At 36.7% G+C, this 27,197-nt stretch overlaps 1 protein-coding gene across 6 annotated transcripts in view; it reads left to right on the plus strand.

The window, feature by feature from the left end:
• CNTN1 (contactin 1) overlaps positions 1-27,197 on the plus strand; it is a 209,817-nt gene that overhangs the window by 119,383 nt on the left and 63,237 nt on the right. For 2 of the 6 annotated variants that reach the window (XM_030258278.4, XM_030258289.4), the window contains 3 exons: positions 12,177-12,320; positions 16,363-16,495; positions 24,527-24,656. In XM_030258278.4, coding sequence (XP_030114138.2) covers positions 16,381-16,495; positions 24,527-24,656 — 245 coding nt within the window. In that variant the 5' untranslated portion in view covers positions 12,177-12,320; positions 16,363-16,380. The remainder of the gene's footprint in view (positions 1-12,176; positions 12,321-16,362; positions 16,496-24,526; positions 24,657-27,197) is intronic. The other 4 variants (XM_030258285.4, XM_030258294.4, XM_072922138.1 and 1 more) reach the window with 2 other exon arrangements.

Raw genomic sequence — 27,197 nt, forward strand, 5'->3', positions numbered from 1 at the left:
TGCTCAGTATCTTTATTGATGACATGGATGAGGGGATTGAGTCTTTCATTAGTAAATTTGCAGATGACACTAAGCTGGGATTGTGTGTCAATCTATTGGAAGGGAGAAGGGCTCTGCAGAGAGACCTGGAACGGTTGGATGGATGGACAGAGCCCAGTGGGATGGAATTCAGTAAGTCCAAGTGCTGAGTCCTGCATTTTGGCCACAATAACTCCCCACAGCATTACAGGCTGGGGACGGTGTGGCTGGACAGTGCCCAGGCAGAAAGGGACCTGGGGGTGCTGGTGACAGCAGCTGAACATGAGCCAGCAGTGTGTCCTGGTGGCCAAGAAGGCCAATGGCATCCTGGCCTGGATCAGGAATGGTGTGGCCAGCAGGAGCAGGGAGGTCATCCTTCCCTTGTACCTGGCACTGGTGAGGCTGCACCTTGAGTGCTGTGTCCAGTTCTGGGCCCTCATTTTAGGAAGGATGTTGAAATGCTTGAGTGCATCCAGAGAAGGCAACGAGGCTGGTGAGGGGCTTGGAACACAAACCCTGTGAGGAATGTCTGAGGGAGCTGGGGTTGTTTAGCCTGGAGAAAAGGAGACTCAGAGGTGACCTTATCGCTCTCCACAACTCCCTGAAAGATGGCTGTAGTCAGGTAGGGGTTGGTCTCTTTCTCCAAGCAGCAACTGACAGAACAAGAGGACACAGTCTGAAGCTGTGCCAAGGGAAATATAGGTTGGATATTAGAAAAAAAGTTTTTACAGAAAGAGTGATAGTACTGGAATAGCCTGCACATGGAGCTGGTGGAGTCACCATCCCTGGATGTGTTTAAAAAAAGATTGGATGTGGCACTCGATGCTATGGTTTAGGTGAGGTGTTAAGGCATGGGTTGGACTCAATGATCTTGAACCCTCTTTCAACCTAGTGATTATGTGAAAAACAAAAAATGAGACATAAGAAGTGAATTATGTTGGGGGAAAGAGTGGGAGTGTAGATGTTAGAGTGAGCAACATCTTATCTTAAGTAATGCAATTTGAAGTGTCAGTGTTAAATTAATTGGTGGAAATGAGTTAAATGCTTAGGAAAAAAAAAGGAGAGAGCACCCAAAAATATTTGAAAATTATATTTTTAATAATAGATATAGAAGTCAGTCTTGAAAATCTTTGCCTGTAGCATTTGAAGTATTAAGTTTAAAGTTTCTCAATAATCTGACATACAGCCTATTGCATAAATTTAAAATGTGCTATGAAGCCTTGTTTTTTAAGAGAGAAACAGTGAGATCTATCCATAATACATGGAGGTCTGTTTCATTATCTTGCTGCTGATGAAATGATGAGTGTACTGGTTATAAAGATTTTTTTCTCGTAGGTAATTTATTTCTATGTAAATGGAACATCTTTCACCATAATTCATAACCCAATATCATCACCAGACCTTTTGTAATTGGTGTAGCTATTATCAAGAAGTTTTTCTTTTACAATCACTTCTTTCTATATTTTTGATCTCTTGATCACAGCTTTGTTTGTAGCTTCCACAGCTATTTGTAGTATTCAGAAAAGATGTAGTTGGAGTATTTTTAATTTTTAGGAGTAATAAAAGTTGCTCCTCACTAAAAAGTAATCTACTTTGAACCTCACTGGAGCATGGCACTTTATTTTCTGGAATCACATGTCCTTTGTGGAAAACACTGAAAGGAGGTGCTATAAAATGGTGTTGGTAACAGGTAACAAGGCTTGTTAGTCTGAAAGGATCTCACTCTGTGGAAACACCATGCCAGAACATCATCATCTGCCTTCTGTCTGCAGCTCGAGGTCTTGAAAGGCAGTGAGAGTTCTGATATAGGTCACACTGGGGTCAGCTGCCTCAGTGCTGGTACTTTCTACCTTGCAAAATGTGTTCAGTAATTACCGAAGACCTAAAGTACTGGGAATGTTGCTGTATGCCTTGCTAAAATTTTACCATGCATCCCATCTAAATAATTCCAGTATGAAATTCCAGATTTTTGGTTCTATTATGTTTTTCTCCAGAAGATGGTACCCTATTGTCTCCTATATTTTCAAGCCATACTTATGTATTTATACCAGTAATCTCCTTGGTATGCCAAACAGGTTGAACAAGCAAAATTCTTGCCATAAGGAATATGTATATTTTACATCTCTCCATGCTCTTTTTTTTTTTCAGTCTCTTTAAATAAATACATTTCATCATCTCAATTATTGATAGTGTTCACAAATGAGTTGTACTAGTTCCAAGCAAATTTGCTTATTTGTAACAGGCAAATTCACATGATAATTGTGCTTCATAATCATTTAATCCCTAAGGGTCACACAATTCTTTTAGCCACAGCATTGTCCTGGAAACCCCAGTAAAATTGCTTGTCCACTGTATCCCTTAGATGTTTGTCAGAGTTGCTGCTGTCCAGAGAGCACCCATTCTGGTTTATAACCTCCATAATTTATTCCTTTTTGCACTGAATGCCTTGGTTTTCTAAGCATGGAAGAACACTGTGGCTGCTTTGTACTTACTGTTAATTGTTTTTTTGAAAAACAGACTTTTTTCATTTGAAGTTATACCAGGAGTGAATTAACATTTATTTCCAAATGACAAGTATTACCAAGCTGAACAGGTCAAAAACCCCCTCTTGTAATTTCTTTTTCCATGTCCTTCCTTTGGCACTATTACATGGGAAAGACCCAAGACTTTAGAGTTTTGTTTGTATCTTGCAGTTGTGTGCCTGCCTGGCAGCACAACCATCAATACAGTTCTGAAAGGGAAGACATCAGAAAGGAAGTTTCCTGTGTCAAAGTGACCCTGAAACTTCGACTCAAAGATACATACTTTAAAGTCTCTTCTTGAATTGAAGGAAACTTTTACAATGCCTGCTGTAAGAGCTGTTAACAAGGGCTGTCAGACTTCTTCCACCTGAATGTTACTGTAACATCTAACCTGTGTCTGTTGGGAATTAGGAAGAGAAGTGGGTTGTGCACCACATAAGAAATGAAAAATAAAATGTGCAAAATCAATAACAAAAAGTTGGTGATTGAAACAAAAAAACACATTTAAAACCATCTTCAAGTCACATATTCAGTTTTAAATACAAAGTTATTTAAAATATTTAAAAATTTTAGTCAAATTCCTTAAATTGTTTCACAGCAGCAAATGATCACTTTCAGATAACCCTCCTAAGAATTAATTTTAATTTATGATTATGTTTTTTCATTTTACTTTAGCTAGATGGTTTCAATAAAATTTATGAGACACTGGATGAGTCACTTTTGTTGGTTTTCCCAGCTTTTACAGAGATGGGGGACTGAGGCATTTTTTAAAAGATTTTATTCCATTATCAGTCTCGATGAATAGAGAGACACAAGAGATGTAAAAATGAATGCCAATCCATCAGAAGACAACCTATTTCCTGGTTACAATATCTTATAAATATTTTTCAGCATATTAGCTTTTGCCACACAATGCTGTTATTACTTCTAACACAAATCACCTATATTTTTACCCACATAGTCCTGCTAAAATGCATCTTTCACAGTTCTAATTCTCTAAAATATCTAGTCTTTTTGTAAGGCCATATTTTTAAACTCGTTGAAACTTGTTTCTAGTTCAGTCTCCCTCTCAACAATGTCACCTCTATTCCATGGCCTTCCTCAGTCAGCACACCTTATCTTAGTGTTTGCATACAGATGTACAAAACTGTGTGAGCTTTCTGTCAGGTTTTGAGAATCCTTTACAAACCCATTTCTCACATCATTTATTTTAAAACATAATGGAGTCCAAGAGCTCTTGATACTGGTCACTTAGAACTGTCATCTGACCATTTCTCTCTGTATTTGATTCAGATGCATTTGGTGTTCATTGTAGGTTCACACTTGTTGCAAGATAAATTCAAATTGCCAACTACAAAGATTAAAAAAATACTAATTATGTCTTAGAAGAAATACTGTTTAGATATGCCATAAAGCATAAAATAGTGGTGTTAACAGGAGCACTTAATGAAAAAAATCTGACACATTATATTTTATAGGCACAGCACTATAATATTTTGTGAATAGTAAACTTGTCCAATAGTGACTGTTCAAACTGTGTACTGGAAAACAAACATCAAGACAGAGGAAGAATGATGGTAAGCAAAGTAATTAAATTCTCCTTACTTTGTTTTTTCTCAATTGCTTTTCTTCTGATAAGACATGGAGACAAGTCTGAAGTCACACAATTTACTGAAGAATATAGCAAAGTGTCTTAAATAATCTCCTCAACTGTAGTCTCAGGTGTCAAATATGAGAGCAGAGATGAAGAGAATTTTTCTTTTTGTCTGTATCAAAAAATCTGTTCTTGACCATATTATAGTAGTCATAAACAAAGGGAAGTTTCCCCATGTAAACCAGGAAAAATCTTTTATTCAATTCTCATGTACAAGAAAGGAGTATATTAATGTACATTATTTCTCAATTCTTTGGTACATGCTCTATTAGGGGATCTTGTGCCTCCTGCAGTGAATTTGCTGCATATCTTCTGAAACTCATCTTTTCATGATAATCTGAATCGCTTTATTCCCATAGAAACCCTATCCTTGGTCCCGGGGTCCTAAACCATCATGCTATTTCCTTTGCTCCACTGTGCTTCTCCTTAAATCCTTCAGTGCCAGTATGCCATATGACAAAGGACTGTATGCTCCTGTCGTTGTCATGTTTCTGCTGAAGAGTCCAAAGAATGATCTGCAAAAACTTGGACTTGAGATCATGTGTTGGATTACAAATACTGAAATCTTAGCTCCTCAAAATTGCCTTTGTATTTCTGTGTTTGCTATAACAGGAAAGACAGATTACAACATTAAAATAAATTACCAAAGCAAATATTAATATAAGATGAGATATCTAAGATAATATTGACTTATTGTCAAATTTCAATGTCTTATAAAAGGATTTTGTTATACCAGCAGCACAGAAGCTATCTGTGCTGTGACCTAGAGCTACTCTATAGCTACTCTCTTATAAGAAGAAAAAGGTGATTATAAAACTGTGATGCAAAATGTCTGTTTAGTTTAATTGTGTATATTGAATATTTTATAGTCATTTTCTCCACTAGAAGATTTTTTTCATACTGTTCCTACTGTAATGGAAATTGTAATTTTTTTTTTTACCAAAAGAAGGCAAATACCCCCAAAGAATGTTACAGAAACAAACTTTGTACATTGTACGTTTAAAAGGTGATTTATTGTAATATTTTGTGAAATTGAAATACTAAATGGCTACATTTGTGTTGCTATAATGTTTCATTCAACAGATGCATTAGCAGACCACAGAATGTGATATACAGCAGTTCTGGATCACTACAAATAGCATCATCCTTCACATAGCCTTTTAAAATATTTTACACATGCTAAACTGTGTTCTCATATCTCCATCACTATGAAAACACAGAGATTCCAAATAAGGTAATGATGCTAATTAATTTCTAGTATTGGTTACTGTGAGTAACACTTTGTCTGTTCTCTTGTCATTTCAGCTGTACATCTGGGGGTAATTTTATCTTTTTTTTTTTTTACTAATAAATTGAACATGAAAAGTACCTTACATGCCTATCCATTTGTATTAAATCAATTAAGAAAAGTTGAGCAGTTTGGGGAAAAGGTCGAGGAAGAAGGACAAAGGCAGGCATGATAGAAAGTATTTGTAAAAGTTAATGGATTAAAGCATAATTTGTAGAACCTCTAGCATATCACCAGAGATATTAGAATATATGCTGATTACTTAGCTTTTACTGGGTAGAACAATGTCTGCAGGTGATTGTATGATTTTTCTTAGGTAATGGGTTTCTTGCACTTCAGTTGTGGTACCAGACATTGAAAAATCAGAACATTAATATTGTGTTAGTACTTAACAGTACAGTTTGAATGACCAACCTTGGTTGTTGAACAGTTTTGGTTATATAAAACCCCCAAATAAACCTAAATAATTGAAAATAATAATAATAATAATAATAATAATAATAATAATAATAATAATAATAATTTGTTTATCCAGAAGTTGGAAATCAAGAATTAGGAAGAATTTCTCTTTGGCCAGAGATTTCCTATTTTCCATTTCCCCTATTATGACCTACTTTAGATCAAAATAGGGAAAATGAATAAAATTTCAGTGTGTATTCAGTGTGTAAGTTTTAAGCAGACATGATATTTTTGAAGTCTGTTTAATGCTGAAAAACAGGAGTAGTAAGCACAGAACCCTAACACTGCTACATACTTTCTCATACTTTCAAGTCACAGCTTTTATTCAAAACTGGTAGGATTCCTATTTTGAAAGCATTATCTTTTTCAGGTATAATTTACTTCCGTTTTCATTATACCTGTTTTGTGAGAAACTCCTAAACAGGGAAAGCCTCCGTGTTGGAGGCCATGTCAGGTCCATGTCAGAAATGTAGTAAATACAGATTAGCTGTGCAGGACCTGTAGGCAGTTGTTTAACTGAGTCTGTGGGATTCCATTGCATGGAAAAACATAGAGTAGCTGCAAGATGTGACAGCATGACTTTAAAATCAGCGGCTTTTGAGTGAGGTTATTTTGATTTCTTGGCTTATCACCTTAGTGAAATAGCATCTGTGAGAGAATACACTCGTGTGTTATGTTCAGTAGAATAATTATCAACTAAAATATTTTTAATATTTGACATTACTTGATTGAAGTGGACTTCCTAGTGCAACCTTGATAACTAAAGAGAAATGTCTTTTTTTGTGGCTGACATGCCTAAGCTGTATTTATTTGCATACTGAAATATATCTTTTGACACTAAAATATGAAACTTGGAACATGATCCCTAAAATGAAGTTTTCTAGGCTTCATTCCTGCAAATTGGTGACTGCCTCTTGTGATTTTGCTGTACATTTTTATTCTATATTTTAATATTTGCAGACATGTCAATAGATAGGCTTTTGGCTTTCATATATCTGTTTGCGTTTAGATTTTTGTGTGTGGGTTTTTTTGTGGTTTTTTTTTGGTGGTTGTTGTTTTTGGGGTTTTTTTGTTTTGTTTTTGTCTTGATATTCAAGTATAAAAAGTAAAGTAGAATGTTTTGCATGTATAAAATCAAACTATTCTCTTTTGGTTATATTTATAGACCTGCTATTGCTTAGAAGTGATCTTAAAGAGTTCTCTGCATTCAGTCATTAAACTGATTAGTCATACTTTTTATAATATTCTCATACTTCATATACAGATATTATTGTGTTTCGAAGGTAAAATATTGGCATTTTCAATTATATTGCATTACAAAGGTAAAACACACTCTCATGGAGCTTATCTTTCACATCATTGTAGGAATTCAGCACCAGATGCATTTCAGTGAACTTTTTGGTTGTTTTTTGGAGGGGATTGCCAGACCTGGTTGCCTGGGCAAGGTGAGCCTGCAGCAGCTCCCCGTGCCTGTGAGAACCTGCGGTGGTGCTCAGCTGCTCCTGGTGCATGCACAGCTCTGTGTGTGGCTGGCCACCTACAGCCGCAGAGTCACCAGCAGAAGCAGCCCCAAGAGCCCCAGGCTGTCTGGCTGATCCGGGTGGATCCCTTAGTGGAAGCACGCGTGCATACACACCTGGACCCCTCCCAGCTGCCTTAGGCACCCGCCCTGCCCAGTTCCTGGCCCTGGATGCCCTGCTGTCCCCAGCTGCTGTCAGCAGCACCAGTACCTGCTCCCAAGCCTCTTGCTGTACTTGCTGGCTATTTTATCACTGCTGGCAATCCCACATTGGCATTCACACCCACACCAACATATCAGCTTCCATAGCTGCTGGCACCCTGGATACATGGATCCCTGCAGTCTGTGGCCCCTTGTCCAGTTGCCACCATTCAGACCTCTGACACAAGATTCTGAGGATCATTGGGAAAGTATGATTTCTTATGTGGTTTTGGCACTGGGATTTCCAAAGGCTCATCTGTTGGTATATGTCCTCATGTCCCTTCTTGTTGACTTAGTGTTAAGAGAGATTTTGGTACATGCTGTGTGTTTCTGAGGCTCTACTGGCATTGATAGGTAACTCATGTATGAAAAGTATCAACTGACAATAGGAGGCAAGAAACTAAGCTTTCAAAAAAAATTAGTTTTATTCTTTTTTTTTTCTTCCCAAAAATCTGAAGACTACAGAAACAATGCTTTAGTTGTAGGTCATGAAACCAATAGAATGAAACCATTACTTGTCTGCTAAAATCTCCGGAGTACAGCTAAGTCTACCTCATGAGTATGTATCCTTGAAAAGCAGTCTTTAAAACACAGAGGATCTTTGAAATGGTGATGGCAGCTCAAACCTATAAAAACCACCAATGGGTCTCACCAACATCTGTTCTGAAATGTGTAAGCTTAAAACCAAAAGGCACAAATAATGTATTGTTCCAAAATCCACCAGCAAATTCTAGTAAACATTGAATTGATTTTCCTTTTTCTCCTTTTTGCAGCTGCTAGTCTGATTCAAACTGTTTATTCATAGGATGAAAGAGATGTTTTTAAGTATTCGCAACAGTTTCAAGTGATTGATGTAAATTTAAAAAATGCTACTCTGATTTCAAGAGAGTTGCTAGGAAACATGCCTTTTGAAGATGAAATTTCCCACTGAGTTTGTCTTTGGCTGTATAATAAGTAGTATGTTATAGGGTGTCCTGAGTTGCAGATTATATGGATAAACTGTTAATTTTTTAAAATATAAGTACATCTGCTGTGAACTTATTGAATATACATTATTCATTCCAGTATCTCCATTTACTGATGAATAACAATGCATTACTAAGTTCAAGAAAATGTAAAAATCAAATGAAAATGCCAAGGGCATGATAAAGATTTTTAAACAGTCTTAGTTTCATTTTTCTGAAATAAAATGATTGTTTTTTTCTTAGAAATGGATCTATTTAAGATGTAATTTCAATATGATGTTCTGATCAATATTTTTTTATAAACTTTAATAAAATTTAAAGCTCAAAAAAAATCAATTATATACTTCATTTTTCTCAAGAAGTTAATGTGTTTTTCCCTTAAATGTTACTGGTCAAAGTAGCTTAAAAATCTGTGTTACCATGAGGGAATACCCAGTTTTAGTAGTGGATATTTATTTGTATTCGTGGCTGATGTTTTTTCATGCTGATTTTAGATACTTGGTTATGTTTGGTTAACTTGGAGTGAAATTTAAAGACACAATTGGAAGCTACTTGTACGTATGAGAAAAGAGTAGTACGCTGTTCTGCGGGATGCTTGGGACTTGGAAAGAGGTTTATTGCTGAAATATTTACCAGGCAGTCTTTAAGCAGCAAAGCCCTTACAGCAAGCTTTCAGAAAAGTGAGTAATGCCTGTGAGTTATAACAGTAGTAAGTGATCTTTTTCTTATTTATTACCTTAGAAGAAAGAGCAACCAGTTGCTGATAGAGCAAACAGTGTGGATAGGGACTGTCTGACCCTCTGTGACTGATGTGAGGATTAAAGACAGTGTGTAAATACCACTAAGGCAGACTTCATGATCTGAAAGTATTTAAAAACTATGTTTTTGCACCTGCCTAAAGAAAAGTAACTCAACTATATTAATGATTAATATTAAAAATGAGTTTTTGAGCTTATCAAAAATTAGAAGATGCCTAAGGTTCCTGAAAATATGTTTGTAATAGTATTACCAGATGACCCTTTGTTACAGAGGTTTTGATTAGCTGAGCTGTGAGGCCCTTATGGGGAAGAAAATTAATGTTGATTCATAATGAATCAGTGGATGCAAGTAAGAAAAATAAGACATATTATTAGTTGTGTGAACTATGAGGACAAAATAACAAAAAGACAAAACAGAGAGAAATGATGAAAATGGGAAGGATGATGCAGCCTGTGCTGGTGCATTCTTCCTCAAGTACAGGACCTGCATTTGTCTTCACTGAATTTCAGACAATTCTTCTCTGTCTGTCTCCAACCTGCTGAGGCCCTTTTGAAGGGCTCACAGCACTCTGGGGCATCAGCCCTTCTGTCAGGTTTGTGTTGTCAGTGAGCTGACTGAGGATGCATCTTCATCCAAGTAATTGATTAATACATTAAACCATACTGGTGCAGTGTTAGTGACAGGACTCCAGCTAAACCCTGTGCCACTTGTTATGATACTGTGGGATCTGCTGTTCAGCCAGTTCTCAATCCACTTCGCTGTCCACTGATCCAGCCTGCGCTTCTGGAGTTTTCCTATGAAGATATTGTGCAAGACAGTGTAGGAAACCTTGCTGACGTCGAGCCAGAAAATACCCACAGCACACCCCACATTCATCCAAGTAGTTGTTTTATTGTAGAAGTCTATGAGGTTGGTCAAGCAAGATTTTCCTTTAAGGAATCTTCATTGCCTACTCTTGATTGCTTTCTTATCATCTGTGTGGATAGAGATGGCCTCCAGCATGAGGCACTACATAGCTTTCTGAGGATCGAGGTGAGGCTGACTTTTTTGAAGACCAGGGTGGCCTTTGCTTTCTGCCAGTCCTCAGGGACCTTTTCTATCACCACAACCTTTCAAAGACAATTCCTAGCAGCGTTGATAAGGGTGTCTTTCAGCTCTCTTTGCACTTCCTAGTGTAACCAGCACTCCATTTAGCAAGGGACTCACATTATATCCTTTGTTTTCCTTTTGTTAGTGGTGCAGTTGAAGAATCCTTTCTTGTCTATCTTGTCATCTTTGTCCAGACTTAATTCCAGATGTTATTAGATTCCAGATCACCTCCAAGATAGTGGTTCTTTGTATTTCCAAGTCAATGTTTATTCAGTAAAATCACAGAGCTGATTGAGTTATCCAGTAGTTATAGAATCACTTGCTAATTTAGACTGTTAAAATATATTAATAAACTGATTCTAGGTTTGGGTTTTTTTTTTTTTAATTTTTGGTTACTTGTCACTTTAAGCAGTTAAAAAACATTGAGTTATTGGAGGGGAAGAATTAGACTGCATGCTGCTCCAACTTTGTGCTTTTTTGTTATGTCATTGCATATTGTCCTTGAAATTGTAAATTCTGTTCAAGAAGAGTATCTTACTTACGCTATCAAATTGATGTGCTTTTTAGCTGGATTTCATTCATGTGAAAGGGAGAGTGTTCTTTATATAAGATGAAGTGGAAAATATTAGAAGCACGACTGTTGGTGATGGACTGTTTGGGCCAGTGGGCAGTACTGTGAGTGGTGGATTTGAGATTCCATTTCCACTTGAACAAACCTATCAAAAAGAAAGATTAAAATTATAGAAATCTTAAGGAAATTAAGTATGTCTATAAGCCTTTATGAAGGGAACTAAAGTCACATTTGGACTTCTAAGTGAGAGACAGCTAACACCTAAAATCTTCTGCAGAGGCAGCAGTGCTGTAAGAGCACTGGAACTTTGCTTACAGCAGTCCCAGACCACTGGAATGAGACAAATCTGTGCAGTGGCAAGGAACTTGACTGTCATCACTTTTCCAGTAATAGAGAAAGCTATAAATGCTAGTGGCTAAAGTATTGGCTTCAGAAGTAAATTGGATTGTGTGTGGGTGATGGTTGAGAAGCCAGACTTATAAGCAACATTCAGTGCCCTTTTTGACGGCACATTTTTACCCAGATTGTCAGAACTTGTTCATTAATCACAAAATTATTTTGCAAAGGCCAAAATAGCAGAAAAGGACAAAAAAGTGATACAATAAATAATTCGCAATGTATATGATTATATTTTTTAAACGAAACATTTTGTGGTATTTCTACATATTGAGCAAACTAATAAGATTTGTGAGGAGTTACTTATAATAGAAGAAAATTCCAGCTCTGTTAAGAAAATAAAGACGATGAGCAATTACATGCTTACAAAAAACACTGAAAAAGTCTGAAGTAAAAACAAATACAAAACACTGATTAGGCTGAAGTATTGTGTGACTCCTAAAAGACTTTGATTATAACTTGCTACTGTGTTAATTTCTGAGTGAATTATTGCAATTATATATATTCATTTTTTGAAAAAGAGTAGAGAACCACATATTTCTTTGAGATTGTTGTATCTATTTGCAGTCTAATCTGGACAGAATCTCTACCAATTCTAAAACTTGAATGTCTATAATTATCATAATATACCAGGAAATGAGGATAATAACAAGCATGTTGATTTACCTCTTCTAGCTAACTGTACCATGCCAGAGCTCCTAAACACTTTCTTCTGCCCCCTCTCTTCTCCTTCAGCACTTGGGGTTCTTGACTGGAGCCTGGAGTGGATGTTGGGGGTGATGCAGTAATCACTCTGCTCCCACACTGAAAGCCTTGGCAAGCAAGGTTCAGGAAAGCGCTTCTATGGTAAATGTTGAGATTTACTGACAGAGGCAACTGGTAATTCTCATGCATTTTTATCTACCTTTATCTACTTCACTTTCCCTCTCCATCTTCTTTTCTACTGGCCCTTTTGGGTTGGTTTATTGCTTCCATCTTCCCATAGATCCTACATGTCCCACATGGCATTCCTTCCCCCTGTATTGTTGAGATCTTTTCTTTGTCTCCTCCTCACCCCTACAACATCCCCTACTGTTGCTCTGCTGTCCCTTGTCTACCACTATCCCTTCTTGATTTCAAATCTGATAGATTATGTACCTTATCTGTACTGCCTTTGATCTTGAAAATCTTTATTCAACTGATTTCAATTACCTGCTGTTTGTAATATCTTTTTGTTTCTACCTTATAAATGCTTTATGTCCTTGCAAAACGATGATGTCCTCTACATGTTTGGATTTAGCAGGGAGGTGATGGAAAACACTGTCTGCTTCCATAGCCCTAAAGTAGGTGTCTTTTTTTCTTTAATAAATGACAGAGGGCACTGAAAATATGAAGAAAGCCTCACACAATATGGCAGAAAATGTAGACATTTTCCTGAAGCGCATTTTGAGACATAAAGAATCCTTACAATTGGATACTATAGAAAGACAGCTTTACCCTTGTGTCCTGGGAACACCTCTCATCCTAATGAAGCATCATGAGACACTGCAAGCCTCCAGAAGCACTCTGGCAGGTCCCTGTGTTCAAAATTAAACATCCTTTTCATTCAGCAGCCAATGCCCCAGTTTTTTCCATCTCCTTTGGGGACTGCACTCCAGACAGCTCACCAGAACTTGTGTGTTTTGTTTTTTTTTTTTGAATCTAGCAAGGGCTCTGTAGTGGTGACTGGCTCTTTTGGGAAGCGGTAGAGTTGAAAGGGACCTAAGTGTGTTAATGAGCATTAGTTGGTAATTAAACATAGCATGGTTGCAGTTAAATGCCTTCTCATTTTAATGCATATTTTTAAAATGTCTTATTTGTTTGCTAAAGTTGTGATGCTTTGTTTGTAAGAAGAAGGAAGTATGTCGAGGTATGTAGTCATTCTCTGCTTTTTCAGACGAGAAAAGTGACTCAGCTGTTCATTTGTTCAGGAATGATTTTTAATTAGGCAGCAATATCCCTCTCACTCGGCAAAGTAAAAAGGGTTGAGAGCTGTAGAGCAAAAGTAGATTGTGCTGCCTGAGCACTTGTGCCTCCAGCACAAGTGCTGCTACCTCAGATACACCAGGACGACTCCTTGGGCAACTGTGTGGTAGCACTGTGCACAGCTCTACCACCTGACACATAAAGCAATAACCTGTGTGCTGTCTCATCTCATAGCAGCCAGTTCTGCCAAAATTCAGCAGAGCGATGTGAAACAGCTTCTCACCCACAAGCTGAGATGAATCAGGAGGGATGGCTGTGCTATATATACAGAACCCAGTCAACCGAAATAAGTGAGAGTAGGGAAAGGATTTAAATCCTGGCAGGGTGGATATTTTTGTCTCTGAATAAAATGAAGTATTTATAGCATTTACTGACACAATTCTTATTTACTGCAATTGGAGCTATTGTTCAAAGCATCTTTTTTTCTGAGCCAGCAAAAAGGGATTTTTGGAGAACTAGAGGACATTGTATCTTTCCAAAATCGAACCTAAATTCTGCTGAAGAGAGGGAGGAGGGATTTTCCATCTCTGACTATAATGTCAGAGAACACAGTGCTTTTAACAGTCTCCTTTATCAATACACTTGAACACAGTTATTATCATCATGAGTTGCTGTGTAATTACCGTTGTTCCCTGAAGAGTTCCTGTTTCTTTGCTATTTAATTATATGCATTATTTCAGCATAACTATGCAATTTACTCATGTCATTTGGAAGCAAATGTTTTGGGCAAGGCAGTGTTATATCACAAAGATGTCACAGTCTGGGCATGGCTGCTGGAAAAGCATACAAAGTCATTTCTTGATCAAACCTACCACTATCTTCTGGATGAATCATACAGTCACAGTACATATGTTGGCCAAGGTAGATGCCATGAAATAGTTGTAGATGTCCTTTGTGTGACAGAATCTGAAGAAACTATAGTGCCAACGGAATTGGGAAGGTAAAAACATTTAGTAAATCTTTCTTCTTGGATCCAGCTATAGTAAGCATATGTGTTTGTTGGCAATCTAAGAGCCTTTTTCTAGGGAATATTTCTAAATATCACTTTTCGGGAATCAGTGTTTAACTCTTGTCTGTCTTTTGCTGAACACAGTTTTCATGTAACAGCCATAACTGTAGGGTCATATAGCTTTTAACTTCTTATTAAGGATTTATTCTGCTTTAAAAATGGGAAAAATGTGACATGCAACAGTTCCTGTAATTTCTGAGCCAGAATATTTTCTTGTGATGTTTCTTGTCATTTTCTTGCATTATGAGTTTATCAAAACACTCTTGAAACTCTGTTCTAAGGAAAGTTCACTGTTTGAGGCGTGTTCTTAAATGAACATCTTAGCAGTATTCTGAGAAAGAGGGGACAAGTAAAAGGCCCCAGTGGCCAAGACACATTCCTAGCCACCTCAGGGGGAGGCGTGAGAAACATACACTGCAGCAGGCAGTCAGACAGTGCTTACTTACAGCAGCTCAGATGAGAGGCTCTTTGTAATAAGGGCAGAATTTATCCTGACCATACTTAGGGAGTCCAGTTATTAGTACTTGTGCTTGGTAATTTAAAATTGCCCCTTTCTTGGTGTTGGAAGTGGGAAATGGGACAGTTTCAAAGCAAGATTTAAAATATGTGGATTTTGGAAATGAACAATTTAGTAAAAATTTTGATGTGGAAAGGACACTATCATGGTAAAAGGTGGATGTTACTGTCAGAGTCATCCATTCCTGGCATGGGAGGCTGGAAAGCAGAAGCATTGACACTACACTTTGCAAAAAATGACAGTGCAATATTAGAATCATAGAATCATTTAGGTTGGAAAAGATCTCTTGAGATCATTGAGTCCAGCTGCTAACCCAGAACTTCTCAAGTCTACCACTAAATAATGTCCCTCATCTACAGGTCTTTTTTTTGCATGCACCATGTCCTGGGATGCATATTACTGAAGGGTGTTTAAGTATGTATAAGCATACTTTATAAAGAAATAGTAATAAAATGAACATACTGAGGGGACTGGATGATATCAGCATGTGCCTGAGATGCAGCATTCTGCCAGTGATAAACTGGAAGCCTTGCTTTGTGTGAAGTTCTTAATGAGTGCTAGAGCAGAACCAATCAAGAAGCAAGAACAAGGTGTGATGGATGTAAAGGATGTATTTATGTATTCATGAAGAAATCCATCAAAAAAACCTGGAGAATTGCACACTGCAAACATGATAACACATTTCCCGAAGAGACAGATAATAGTCTCCAGCAGGAAGAAAAAAGCTAGCAAAATATTCTGATTGGAAGTTGTAACAAATCTTACAGAAGTGTCTGAAAAATCATTTATAAAATCTTAGAATATTCAAAAGAAGCTGCATGCTTTTTTAGCTTAGTTTGAGTATATATACAGAGTTTCTCCCATATGGAAAAGAGAAACCTTTGAAAACAACATTGCAATAATTATTATATTCAGTATTTAAAAGGAAACTCATAAAAAGTATAAACACCTTTATGAAGAACCAGTAATTTTATATTAAAAGTTTAAAATAGTGATATACTAGACAAAATAGATCTGAAAGAGATGCATGTACTTTAGTTTCACTGTAGTCTTCTTTTTACAGGCTTTGAAGTCATGAATTGAAATGTAGTATTTACTGAGATGGAGGATAGAATCCAGAAGAGAAGTGAAAAAAAGGATATTAACTTTTAACATTTACCATATTATACTATCACCAGAACATCTGAGTACTCTGAAACAGAATGCTCTCTGAATAATAGATATAATTAATTTGATCCAGAAATTCTGATGATGCATTTATTATTCAAAAGATTCACTCCTATATTAACTCTTAAGTATTCAGTTTAGTCACATCATCTGCCAGGCCAAATGTGATATGAGGTAAAGCCTTATGTCAGAGTTATTGACTCTCTCTTCTTTATCTGTAACAGGCATTTTTTGTTCCCTGAATGATGGTATTGCAGTGCACAATTCCTTTTGAGATAATGGCTGAACAGAAGATAACCATTTGGTTTTTCATTTGTCATCTTATTACACCCTGTTTTGTCTACTCCTTGGCAGCAGGTAAGATGATCTCCTGTGTTAATTCCTTAAAGTGATTGTTAGTTTTAAGTGTTTCAAGAATACTTAGAATGTGTGTATGGCTTTAATTTATTTGTGCTGATACAACAAATTACTACGTGTGAACAATGAAACTGGCAGGAAGCATATTTATTAGAATGGCTGCCATAATAAAAAGTTTGAAAAAAGACAGATGGCAGTGTCTAATTTGATACACAGAGTGAAATCTTTCTCTAGATTTTAAAATTATATCAATTATCTATTGTGCACAGATGATCAACATGTTTAGAATAATGAAAAACAAAATTCTGTATTATTGATACCATCTAAAATTCATAATTTTTCAGAAGCCCACTGTAGTGGTAGTTTTTCTTAAGACAGTGGGGTAATTCTGCATAATCTGATTACAGTTTTTTATTAAAAATTATAAGGTTTTTTCATGAATAGAGGTGGCACCATAAATAATAAAACATTATAGAATCATATTTCTAGCATCTGCATTTAGAGAAATGTTTGCAATTGAAATTTTAGTTCCATTTTAAGAGATAGAGGGAGGTCTGTGAAAAGGCAAAATTCTAAATGTTCCAAACAACTTTGAGATTTGTAAAGCTTGTTTCAGATTTCCATGCCAATTTAAATGAATGCTGGGTTGTAGTTGCTGGGATGAATTTTTCTGTTAGCGTAAACACAGTATGCACAAAATATTGACCAATATTTGAAAAGTGCAAACTACACACTACATTGTGTAGTAATGTTATGGTTATTTTCAAGGTAGGCTTTAGATCCTTCCCTACTTTGAGCGCCACAAACTTGCTTAATCTGGGATATCATTTCAGGCATTGCCTCAATTTCACTACCATGAGACCATATTCCTCATTACCGAGTAAAAAAGTCTGACTTGTACTGTGATGTAAGCTCATTGCCTTTAAGAAATTAGTCCAGAGATCACAGGAATGATTTCTGGTTTAGCAAGAACATTATATTATTCTATGGTTTTGAATGGTATTCTTTAGTCCACATCTTTAGTCCATGTCTGAGTTTGATGGAGGATTGACTGGTGCCTAATAAAAATCCATACATTCACAATATATTTGCTGTGTGCTTCAAGAGTTTTTCCCTTTGTTAAGATATGAGGCTTGCTGATAGCACCAAAATGAAAACTTTAAACTCACCACCTTAATTTAATACTGGGCTTTTCCTGAAAGAATAAAAATAATAATTAAAAAAGACTTTGAAGTGTTATCAGTAATGTTACACACACGATTTTGTTCTGGACCTGTTGACATCAAACAAAACAATCAGCTGCAGTAGCCAAACAAGTGCTGGACACTGGTGAAAGAGGTGAGTCAATCAAGGAGAACGAATGTTCAGGTAATTTCTTGACAGACAGGATCAAATCATTAATGTTATTGTGTATTCTGCACATCACAATTGTGCCCATTAGCAAAAAAAAAACTTGGCAGCAGAATGTAGGTGCTGGCAAATTCCAGGAATGGCATTGGAAGATTGTGTGCTGTGAGGGTAACAATTAAGTGACATAGGAAGAACAGAGTGGGCTATCATGACACTGTGTGCAGCATGAGTACACACTGACACTGTCATAGCAAGGCTTGTTTGATCCCTCACTGGACTGTTGTTCTTGGCACTCTTAGATTCCCACAAACTAGATAGGAGCCATTGGTGTGAAGGATTGTGAATCCAGGGCAGGTTCTCATAGTGCTGTTATAGTTCAAACACATTTCCTAACTTATCTCCTGGTATGGAATAAGTACTTGCTTGCATTTTGCATCAAAAGTCAAAGTTAAAATATGGTCACATATTTTAGGTATGGCACCACCCTCCGAAGTGGAAGATTTCTAGTTTTACATAATCAGAGCATGTTTGTTTCTGCCAGTGTACTACTGCAAGGCTGAGCAGTGCACACGCTCTCTGCTTCTGGACCTGCTCTACTTCGCATAAATCATTAAATAACCTTTTGAGTGAAGAGAAAATGTACTTCTATCATCTAGGATTTATGGCATCCGTCTAGATTATATAAATCTGGTGTTGCAGTCTTTGCTCAGCCCTAGCATTTGAATCTTCTGGAGGGTTTCTCATTTCAAATGGGTTTGAGAGCTGCTGGCAGTTAGTCTTAATTGTCTTGAATGTATTTATTGGCAATGAAAATGCCATTGTATACAGAAAATATGTATCTGCAGTAACCAAAATGAAATTTAATGGGTTGCTTGGAACTGTTCTCAGTGTGGTTAAAAATTGAAACCTACTGAAGAGAAAGAAGGAGCACAAGTAGTGTGGTAAAGTTCTAGGAGGTGGTCTTTCACACAGGATGTTATCAAGGGGAATGCTGGCAGTGTCAACAGTAATGGAGGATGTGTAAACTGGGGACAGTTTTTGAGTAAAGATCATGAGTTCTCGTTAAATTAGCAAGACAGACCAAGTTCCAGAGTGAAGAGGCAAGGTAACTTTTTCTCACTGCAGGAAATCCTAAAAGCAAATTCCCAAAGTGTTTTTAGAATTTTAGCGTTTGCTTTGGAGCAAACACCTTGATTTTTTTAGCCAGTTCTGTTTTGTGGCAATTTAAGTCAGAAATTGAGAACTGTTGCATTGACTGGCCATTTCTCATCAGTGGTGAATGTGCACTTACTTAACTGAAGGGAAGCAAAGATTTTTGTGAATTAGTGCATCAGAGGTATAGACAGAGATCATCTTCTGCAATGAGGCAGGAGCAGTATTTATTTTCCAGGTAAATTAATGCTTGAAATGTAGTCTTGCAGATATAAACTGGTGAAAAAGCCATAAATAATTCGGTCTTCCACTTACTGATAAAACAGACAGTTGTTACAAGAGTTGCTTTTCAGAGTGCATTTTAAGTAGTGCAAGGCAAATGAGAGCAGCAAATCACTCCTCAGGGAACATGTGATTGTCAGTCCACTGCCAAAAATGTTATTTCATGCCTATTACTGATAATATTTGACTCCTCTCCACTTCCCCCTGACATTTCTCCAATGCGCTTCCAAGTTGACTTTGACTCCCCTTTAGATTAATGTCCTGTTGCTGAGTCTGAATTTCAAACTCTTCTTCCCATGTAAATCAGTGAACTAAAGTATGTCTTCAGTTGGGATACTAATCTATCACCAAAAGAATTAAGACTGTTCTTCAGCTACAGCTTGTTTTGTTCTTCCAAAAGACTAATCAAAATCTGCAAAGACCCTGTATTTTATTGTGCTTAATGAATAGTAAATTATATTTTACTATTAAAGGAATCAATGGGGAAAAATGTCCCTCTGATATGTTTCTCATAAAATGTTCTACTTTTTACCTTGGGATTGGACAGTGCAGAGCTAGATAGTATCTGAGTTTGGGCCAGATCATGCCTTAGAAGGCAGCTTAAACTATTCTGAATTGTGCAAAATGAGGCAGTAGTCCAGGGGTAAAAATGTTAAAACTCTAATGCTTTTTAGGCAACCAAATTTCCAAAAATCACTAGGAACTGAAACTTCAGAGAAGGCAGGGAAAGCAAGAAAGCCAGTAAGATGCAGAGCCTCTCAGTGCAAGACAGTTGTTTTGAGGAGTACATGGGGATGCTGTTAGACAGCATGCTGAATTTCTGAATGTGTCACTGATATTTCATATGCACCAGGAAGGCTTGTGGGGGAGATTGTGCAGAATAACTACGACACTTTAGCTTCATCCCTAATTTGGTGGTCACTGGCTTTCCCATGGGATCAACATGTTAGGCTCTTCAGTCACTTCTGAACTAACACTTAGATTTTTAAGGAAGAATCACCTAAAAATTTAAATATTGAATTAAATATTGAATGTTTAAAATACAATAATTGGTATTGGCTGACATTTCTCTTGGCAGCATGAAAAGACGAGAAAACTGTACCCTGCTAGACACAAGTGGAGAAACTTGCTCTGCCAGGGGCTGGAGGTTTTCATACTTGAAACTTATTGTAAAGGAGAAAGTATGTAATTAACTATGGGGCTCTTCAATGTCCTCACTGGTACATAGGAAATAGAATTAATTCTCCTGCTCCTTTGGGTTCAGAAAAATAGAGGCAGCCTTCCCAAAGACAGTCTTATTATTTCATATAATATGAAGTGGGAGTCCTGGAGTGGTTACCATTTCTGTTTGAGTGCTGACTGGCTCTTGGAAAATTATTTATCTTTAGCATCCTTATGACTTACACTGATGATGTAACCCACTCTTCTCCATCACGGCGATGCTACGTTATGAATTCTTTCAACATGAACACATTACTGTTCCAGCAAATAAACATCCCAGGAATGCCAAGTACAACTTCTCCAACATGATTTAGAGAAGTAAAAACCCAATCAAGCCCCCAAACCTTATATTATTCATGCTTGGACATTTTCCAGAACAGTAGGTTCAAAAAGGCATTTCTGAGATGGGAGTTAGAATCTACATTATTTAAAGCTTTTTATCACAACATACAGAACTGTTCACATTTTCTAAAGAGAGATAATAATTTTCTTCCTAAAAAAGGAGGGGATGAATATACTTAGTGCCTGTTTACCTTGTCGGTCTTGTCCCTGCTTGGATCTTAGAAGGCCATTTCATACTACTGCTGAGTGTCTGACATTTGTAAATAAATAATCATAATATGTTTGGTGATCACAGTGCTCAGAAATGTGGAAGTGCCATTTTATGTTCCTGCATGCCTGGTAGAGATACTTTAGCTCATTCCCAGACTATCTTGTTTTTGAGCATGAGCTTCTCAGACATGGGTGGGTCCTCATTTCTCTGACATACTGAAAACAGTAAAGGATTTGCTTCTAAATATCTAATGGTTTCTTGTCTTGCAAGGCTAGTGCAGAGCCTGAGAACTTGGTTAAACTGATAATGAATGACTCCAAGGCTCTTACGTGCAGCATCCTTTAGCACTCAAGGTTAATCTAGCCATGTGCCATGTCAGCAGATCTTTGTCCCTCTGTCATGTTAAAATATGTAACTGGATACAACACTTTCAGGTAGATCAATACTCACACCCAACGACTGTCTCAGGCAGCTGCTTTTGGCAATGTTAAGCACCAGGGAAATAGATAGGTGTACAGGAAACAGAAAGAGAAGGAGACGACTCATTAGAAAATGTCACTTGGATAATGAATGATACAACCACCTTCCAGAGGGAAAAATTGTAGTACAGGATCCGTAATCTCATCCATTGAGGAAAGATTTTCTTGGCCTTTGCACAGACTTCCTAATACATTTTAGTAATATTGGAAGGTCTGAGTCTTGTTTTCAGAATTCACTGAATAATGCCTCTAATAGTCAGGTGATAGCTTCTGCTCCAGTTTAAAATACAAATCACAAGAAATTTACCCAAAACACAGGGCACTGTTTGAGAGGTCAGATAATCCATCCTCTTGTCTAAAGCAGTACCCATACATAGGAATTATGCTCTTCATGACATCTTCAGTTTTCCTAATATATCCATTTTCTTCTTCTTTCTCTACTTCTTTTTTTCATGTAGGCACAACTTCAGTGAGCTGATGCTTTTACTTGTACTCTTTGTCCCTCTGCAAACTTTGTCACACAGTCATGGTACTTCACTTAAAGTTGGAACATTTCTTGCAGATCTTTTCACAACCCCTTTCTCTTTTCTCCCATGTGCTGTTTCATATGACTGGTCCACACATGGTCTTGTGGCTGAGAATGAAAGGTTTATTGTTTGCCATACCTGAAATTCAGTGTGCACATTTTATTCTGTGCAGACACCTGAAACCAGATTCATAATAGATTGCAGCAGAAGTGCCTTATAAAGTACATTTGATAGGTGTGAGAAGCAGGCATTCAATCAGTATAATTAATAGGCTTGCAGCATTAAAAATGCATGTTGGGAAATGCCTTAGTCTTCTGTAACATCATTTGAGTCCTAAAGTGAAGAGTCAGCTACATGTGATATGGCTATTTGCTGCTGGAGACAGTTGTTATTCTGTACTCATATTTAAGAACTGCACAGAACATGCCATCAGGGTTCTGGCTTAGTCATTCGAGTCTCTGAGCATGTATGTGAATCTTGCCTTTTCAGTCTGAAATTAGTTCTTCTTTTGGTCTAGCAATATGTAGATTTTTATAATGTGTTGTGCTTTAAAATATGAACAAAAGCAGACCGTAGTTCAAAAGCTCTGCCTTTCTAGCTGCTCTTCTTTGCTTCTTTGAAGGAATTCTCATTACATTAATTAGTTTTAAAACTTAAGTTGCCTGACCATGTATTTCACACTGTAAAAGTGTCTTCTGTACCTGCTCCTGTCCTCAAGGGAAATGGTGAATTTTTAATCCCAGATTTGAAGTTGAAAGGGAACTTGTTTTTTATCTGCAAACAGTTTTCTTCTAGTGCTCAAATTCAGTGTTCATCTATGAATAGGGAATTCTGAAACAATAAAAAAGATACCTGTAGAAAGAGTGTTTTATGTATATGTGGTATTTTTACACTGGTATAGTTCACATTCCTTAGGTATATAGAGAGACTCTTCTTTTACAGCATTCCTAAAAACTGTCAAATTTAGTCTAAAATGTTTTAGGACCAAACACAGGACTTTTTGCATGAGTACAGAGTCATCAAATGATTTAAGAACATTCATCTTTTGCATTGCCAGTTTATTTACTGATCTCAGATTTTTTAAATTACAAGACATGTAGCAAATTTTCACAGACAGCACAGATACTACTGCAAAATGTTAGGATTTTTCTATCCTTAACCATTGCTTTTGAAAATCATTTCCATCCTTAACCATTGCTTTTGAGTTATTAAAAATTATTCATCCATCTCTGAAGATCTTAGTTAAAGCTGTGTTTGTTTTGTTTGTTGTGTTTCCCTTGTATTACAAGGTTCTTGGAGTCATTTTACAAGTCTCTGGCATCTCTAGGATTTGAAGCAAGGTTCTGAACTTGAATGGCAAATGAACCTGTTAGCAATAATGTATTCCTTTGTTCTCCTGTGAATTTGCTTACAAGTGTCTATACTATTATTTCAGTCTCAGTAGAGACCTGTGAGAATTAGACAACTGTGTTGTCTCAAAATTTTATCTATATGGAGCATCCACAGCCTCCTCACAGAGTCATTCTGTACCTAAAATGCATATTTGACATTATCACATGAAAAAAAATCCTGTTACATCCTAGATTTACTGAGAAGAATTTTCCCAATACATTGCACCTTTGCTCTTAGTCGTGCTTCTTAGACCCCAAAGAGCAACCTTGTATGCTTGGAGGAGATAAAGGAGAAGGGAGAGCAGTAGAAGTGGGCAGACCCTACCAACTTTAAAACAGCATCCACAAATGAAGGATGAAGATCAAAAAATACAATTTGTGTTCAAACCTGTTTTACATTTATTTACCTTTAAGTGCTTGACTTTCCAAACTGAAATTATTTTCAATGTAGGACCTTTTTAAAATTGTGTATTGTAGTGTAAAAACTAATACGTACCTCAGCTTCAAAGGAGGGACAGGTGTAATCTGGAAACAATGTAGTTTTTGACTTTGATACCAAACGTAAGGGGTTTTTTGTCTGATGTAGTAAAGATTGTTTCTAAATACATAAAATCCTTGGAGATGATTAGGCTATGAAATAGAAATAACTGTGGGTAGTTGTTTTGGATGTAGACCTTTTGCTCAGAATTTGTTGGTGTCTGTAAAGTACACTGGTCTCACTGTATTTCTAAGGGACACATCTTCAGTTCCTAATTATCTCCACATCTGGCCTAAACAGTGACAAATAATTAATTTCATCAGAGAAGGCACAAGGTAGTATTAGAAGAAATAATACTATATAATAACACTCACAAAGTGTGAGTTACTTTTGTTCTCAGAAGGCAGGAGTCAGTGAATGACAGACAGCACTTTTGTTACCTGTACTGCTCCAGTTTTGCTGAAGAACATAGAATTTAAATTTGGATGACTCATTATTTTACCTTCACATTTTGATTCTTGAATGTGTGATGCAAATTCGTCTTCAGTTTGACTGCTAGTTAAAAAGTGATTAATTTGAAACTCTGTTCTGTTTTCAGAGGAAGGAAACAAAGGCTATGGACCTGTTTTTGAGGAGCAACCTATTGATACTATCTATCCAGAAGAATCTTCAGATGGACAAGTTTCAATGAACTGCAGAGCTCGAGCAGTTCCTTTTCCAACTTACAGGTAACATCTATTTTGATTTTCAAATCTTGCATATTTTATTCAGCAGCTATTTCACATTGTTTTATTAAATGATTGACTGTCTTAAAAGGTTGGAGCGAAGTCTTCAAGATGAGAAAAAATGTGGAGATACGCAATTTTTGAGTAAGACCCAAACTTGATTCAATTTGCTGAAATGTCTAATCAGCATTAAAACCACTATATTGTGTTTTCAGATTTTGAAATAAATACTGATCCATATGTAAATTCAAAAATTAAAAATTACCTTTAAAAATATTGAGAGGCTATCTTTCCAAGTTAGGTTGAGATTGGCGGACATTTGAATCTTCAGGCTTTTTTTTGATTCAGAATGGCTTTTTTTATTCTATTTTGCTTTGAAAGGAGAAGTACTAATTGTTGAACCTGGATATTCTACAACCTGTGTTGGTTTTGCATCCTCTGTGTAGCAGGGCAGTGATCAAGAATGTATCAGCTATACTACTGAAAACATGAAGAACTTGATTCTGAAAAACCATTTCAGCTAGTTTTAATACAGATTCCCACATGACTTCTTTCACAATAATTATATGATTGTAGAAAGCAATGTTTTGTTGTGCATTCATATGAGTTTGTCAGTCATTATCTGCTCATAGTGTGAAGGGAAATGTACTTAAGATTATCAGTATTAAGACTGTGACTACATTACAACCTGATCAGGCAGAAAACTGCTGTCATTGTACTAAAGACAGACACAATATCTTGCCAGCAAAAGAGATTCATTTCAGTAAATTACCCTATGACCTGGCCCCAGTACTCACTTATGTGTGTTCCCAGACTGGTTTCTAGAACGGAAAAACCAATCAAGTCTGCTAGCTATTATTTTAAATCTATTACAGTGTTGTGGTGAACTATGGTATTCCTCCATCAAAACATCTTACTTCATCTTCATTGCCAGTTTTAAAAATATGCAGGTTATCTACCTGTACAGAACCACCATTTGAATATGACATTTTGTTGCACTTACTTCTTGCCATGGTTGGAAAGTGTGGAGAGATTACATATGCTAAGATTTGATACCCTTTGCTGTACTTCCCCATCCCTTCCAGATGGTCCAGAGACTCCCCCAACACTGTTGCAAGACTGTAAACTCACCATTTATAGATGATTACAGGTTTTGAATAAATTTTGGCCTTCTTCTTCTATTTTGGGCTCAGCAAAATCTGAACTAGCAAAAACACTGTCAAAGAATTGCATTACACCTCCAGAACTTCTCTGTCTAGGGGAGATCTGACAATTAGCACTGATAGGTGATGAGATGATAATTGCAGTACAGAATAAGTCCACTTTTCTTATTTCCTGACATGTTATTTTTAGTATACCTCAATATGTTATCTTCATCTCAGCCCTCTACCATTTATTGAGTCAAAATTCTTCTATCTCAGAGGTAAATAAGTCCTTCCTGCCATTTTCATTGCAGGATGAGCTGTCCTCAGGACATTTGTACCTAGATATTTCTGAACAGAGGATATATTTATTTTTGCTAACACTGACATATAGTATGTCTCACAGGACTGAAGTTATACCTCTAGAACTCCATAAGATCAAAATGCCTTTTGCTGCATCTTTAAAATTCTTCTATTTCATGAGTTCTTTTAATTTTTTTTTTGTTTGTTTCATTCTATGACAATAGCGAGTTCTACTTCCAGATGAGAACTCTGCATATTTTGGTACTTCAATAGTGAATGAAAAGGTGGTTGTGTGTATTATCATTGTCAAATACTAATGGCTAACCTTATCTTAGGAAAAAGAGAAAATATTTATGCAGGAATAATTTTATGATCTTTAGAAGTAATTAAGTTGCATCTTTGCTATTTGTGCAAAGGAACCAGGCAGTTCTTTTCTAAGGTAACAGGCTCCCTCTTGTGGACCCAGTGATAGACAGAAATATTAATCATGAGTTCTGATATCCACTCTGTGTTTTTTAACTTTTCCTAAAATAAGTAGAAGTTGGTCAGAATTGGGCTGCCAGCTTCTGTCTTAATCCCTCAAGTGAAAATTGTGGTAATTCAGTGAATTGGCTCTGGGGTTTAACCATAACTAAGGAAAGAGTGTCCAGCAATTTACCAAAGCAATAGTAAGTAGGTCTTTATGAAGGATGCAACAGTTTTTGCACGGACTTTACTGGCACGTTATGTTTTATGAAGTGTTTTCATTATCTGCAGCAGGTTTAAAAAAATCTCTCATTACCCCAAACTTTAAAAGTGCAGAGGCAGTATATTGTTATCCAGTCTGGCCTTAGATATTTATTTGAGATATGTTTAAAATACACGTGTTTGGTGACTGGCTAGCTCATTTACAGCCAACTCAAGCATCTCTTACTGCTTGGCCAGCAACTAGATTTAAACAAACTATGTCATGTCTCTAAGAAGGAAGAACTGACACTGTTATGTTTAAAAGACTTCTGGAGTTCAAATATGTGCCTCTTTTTGAAGGAAAACTTAAAACTTGTATAGAAGTATATTAATAACTTCCTGCAGAGTTTGTCAGAATTTATGAGTTATTTTT

The sequence above is a fragment of the Taeniopygia guttata genome, chromosome 1A (assembly GCF_048771995.1).
Source record: "Taeniopygia guttata chromosome 1A, bTaeGut7.mat, whole genome shotgun sequence".
Lineage (NCBI taxonomy): Eukaryota > Metazoa > Chordata > Aves > Passeriformes > Estrildidae > Taeniopygia > Taeniopygia guttata.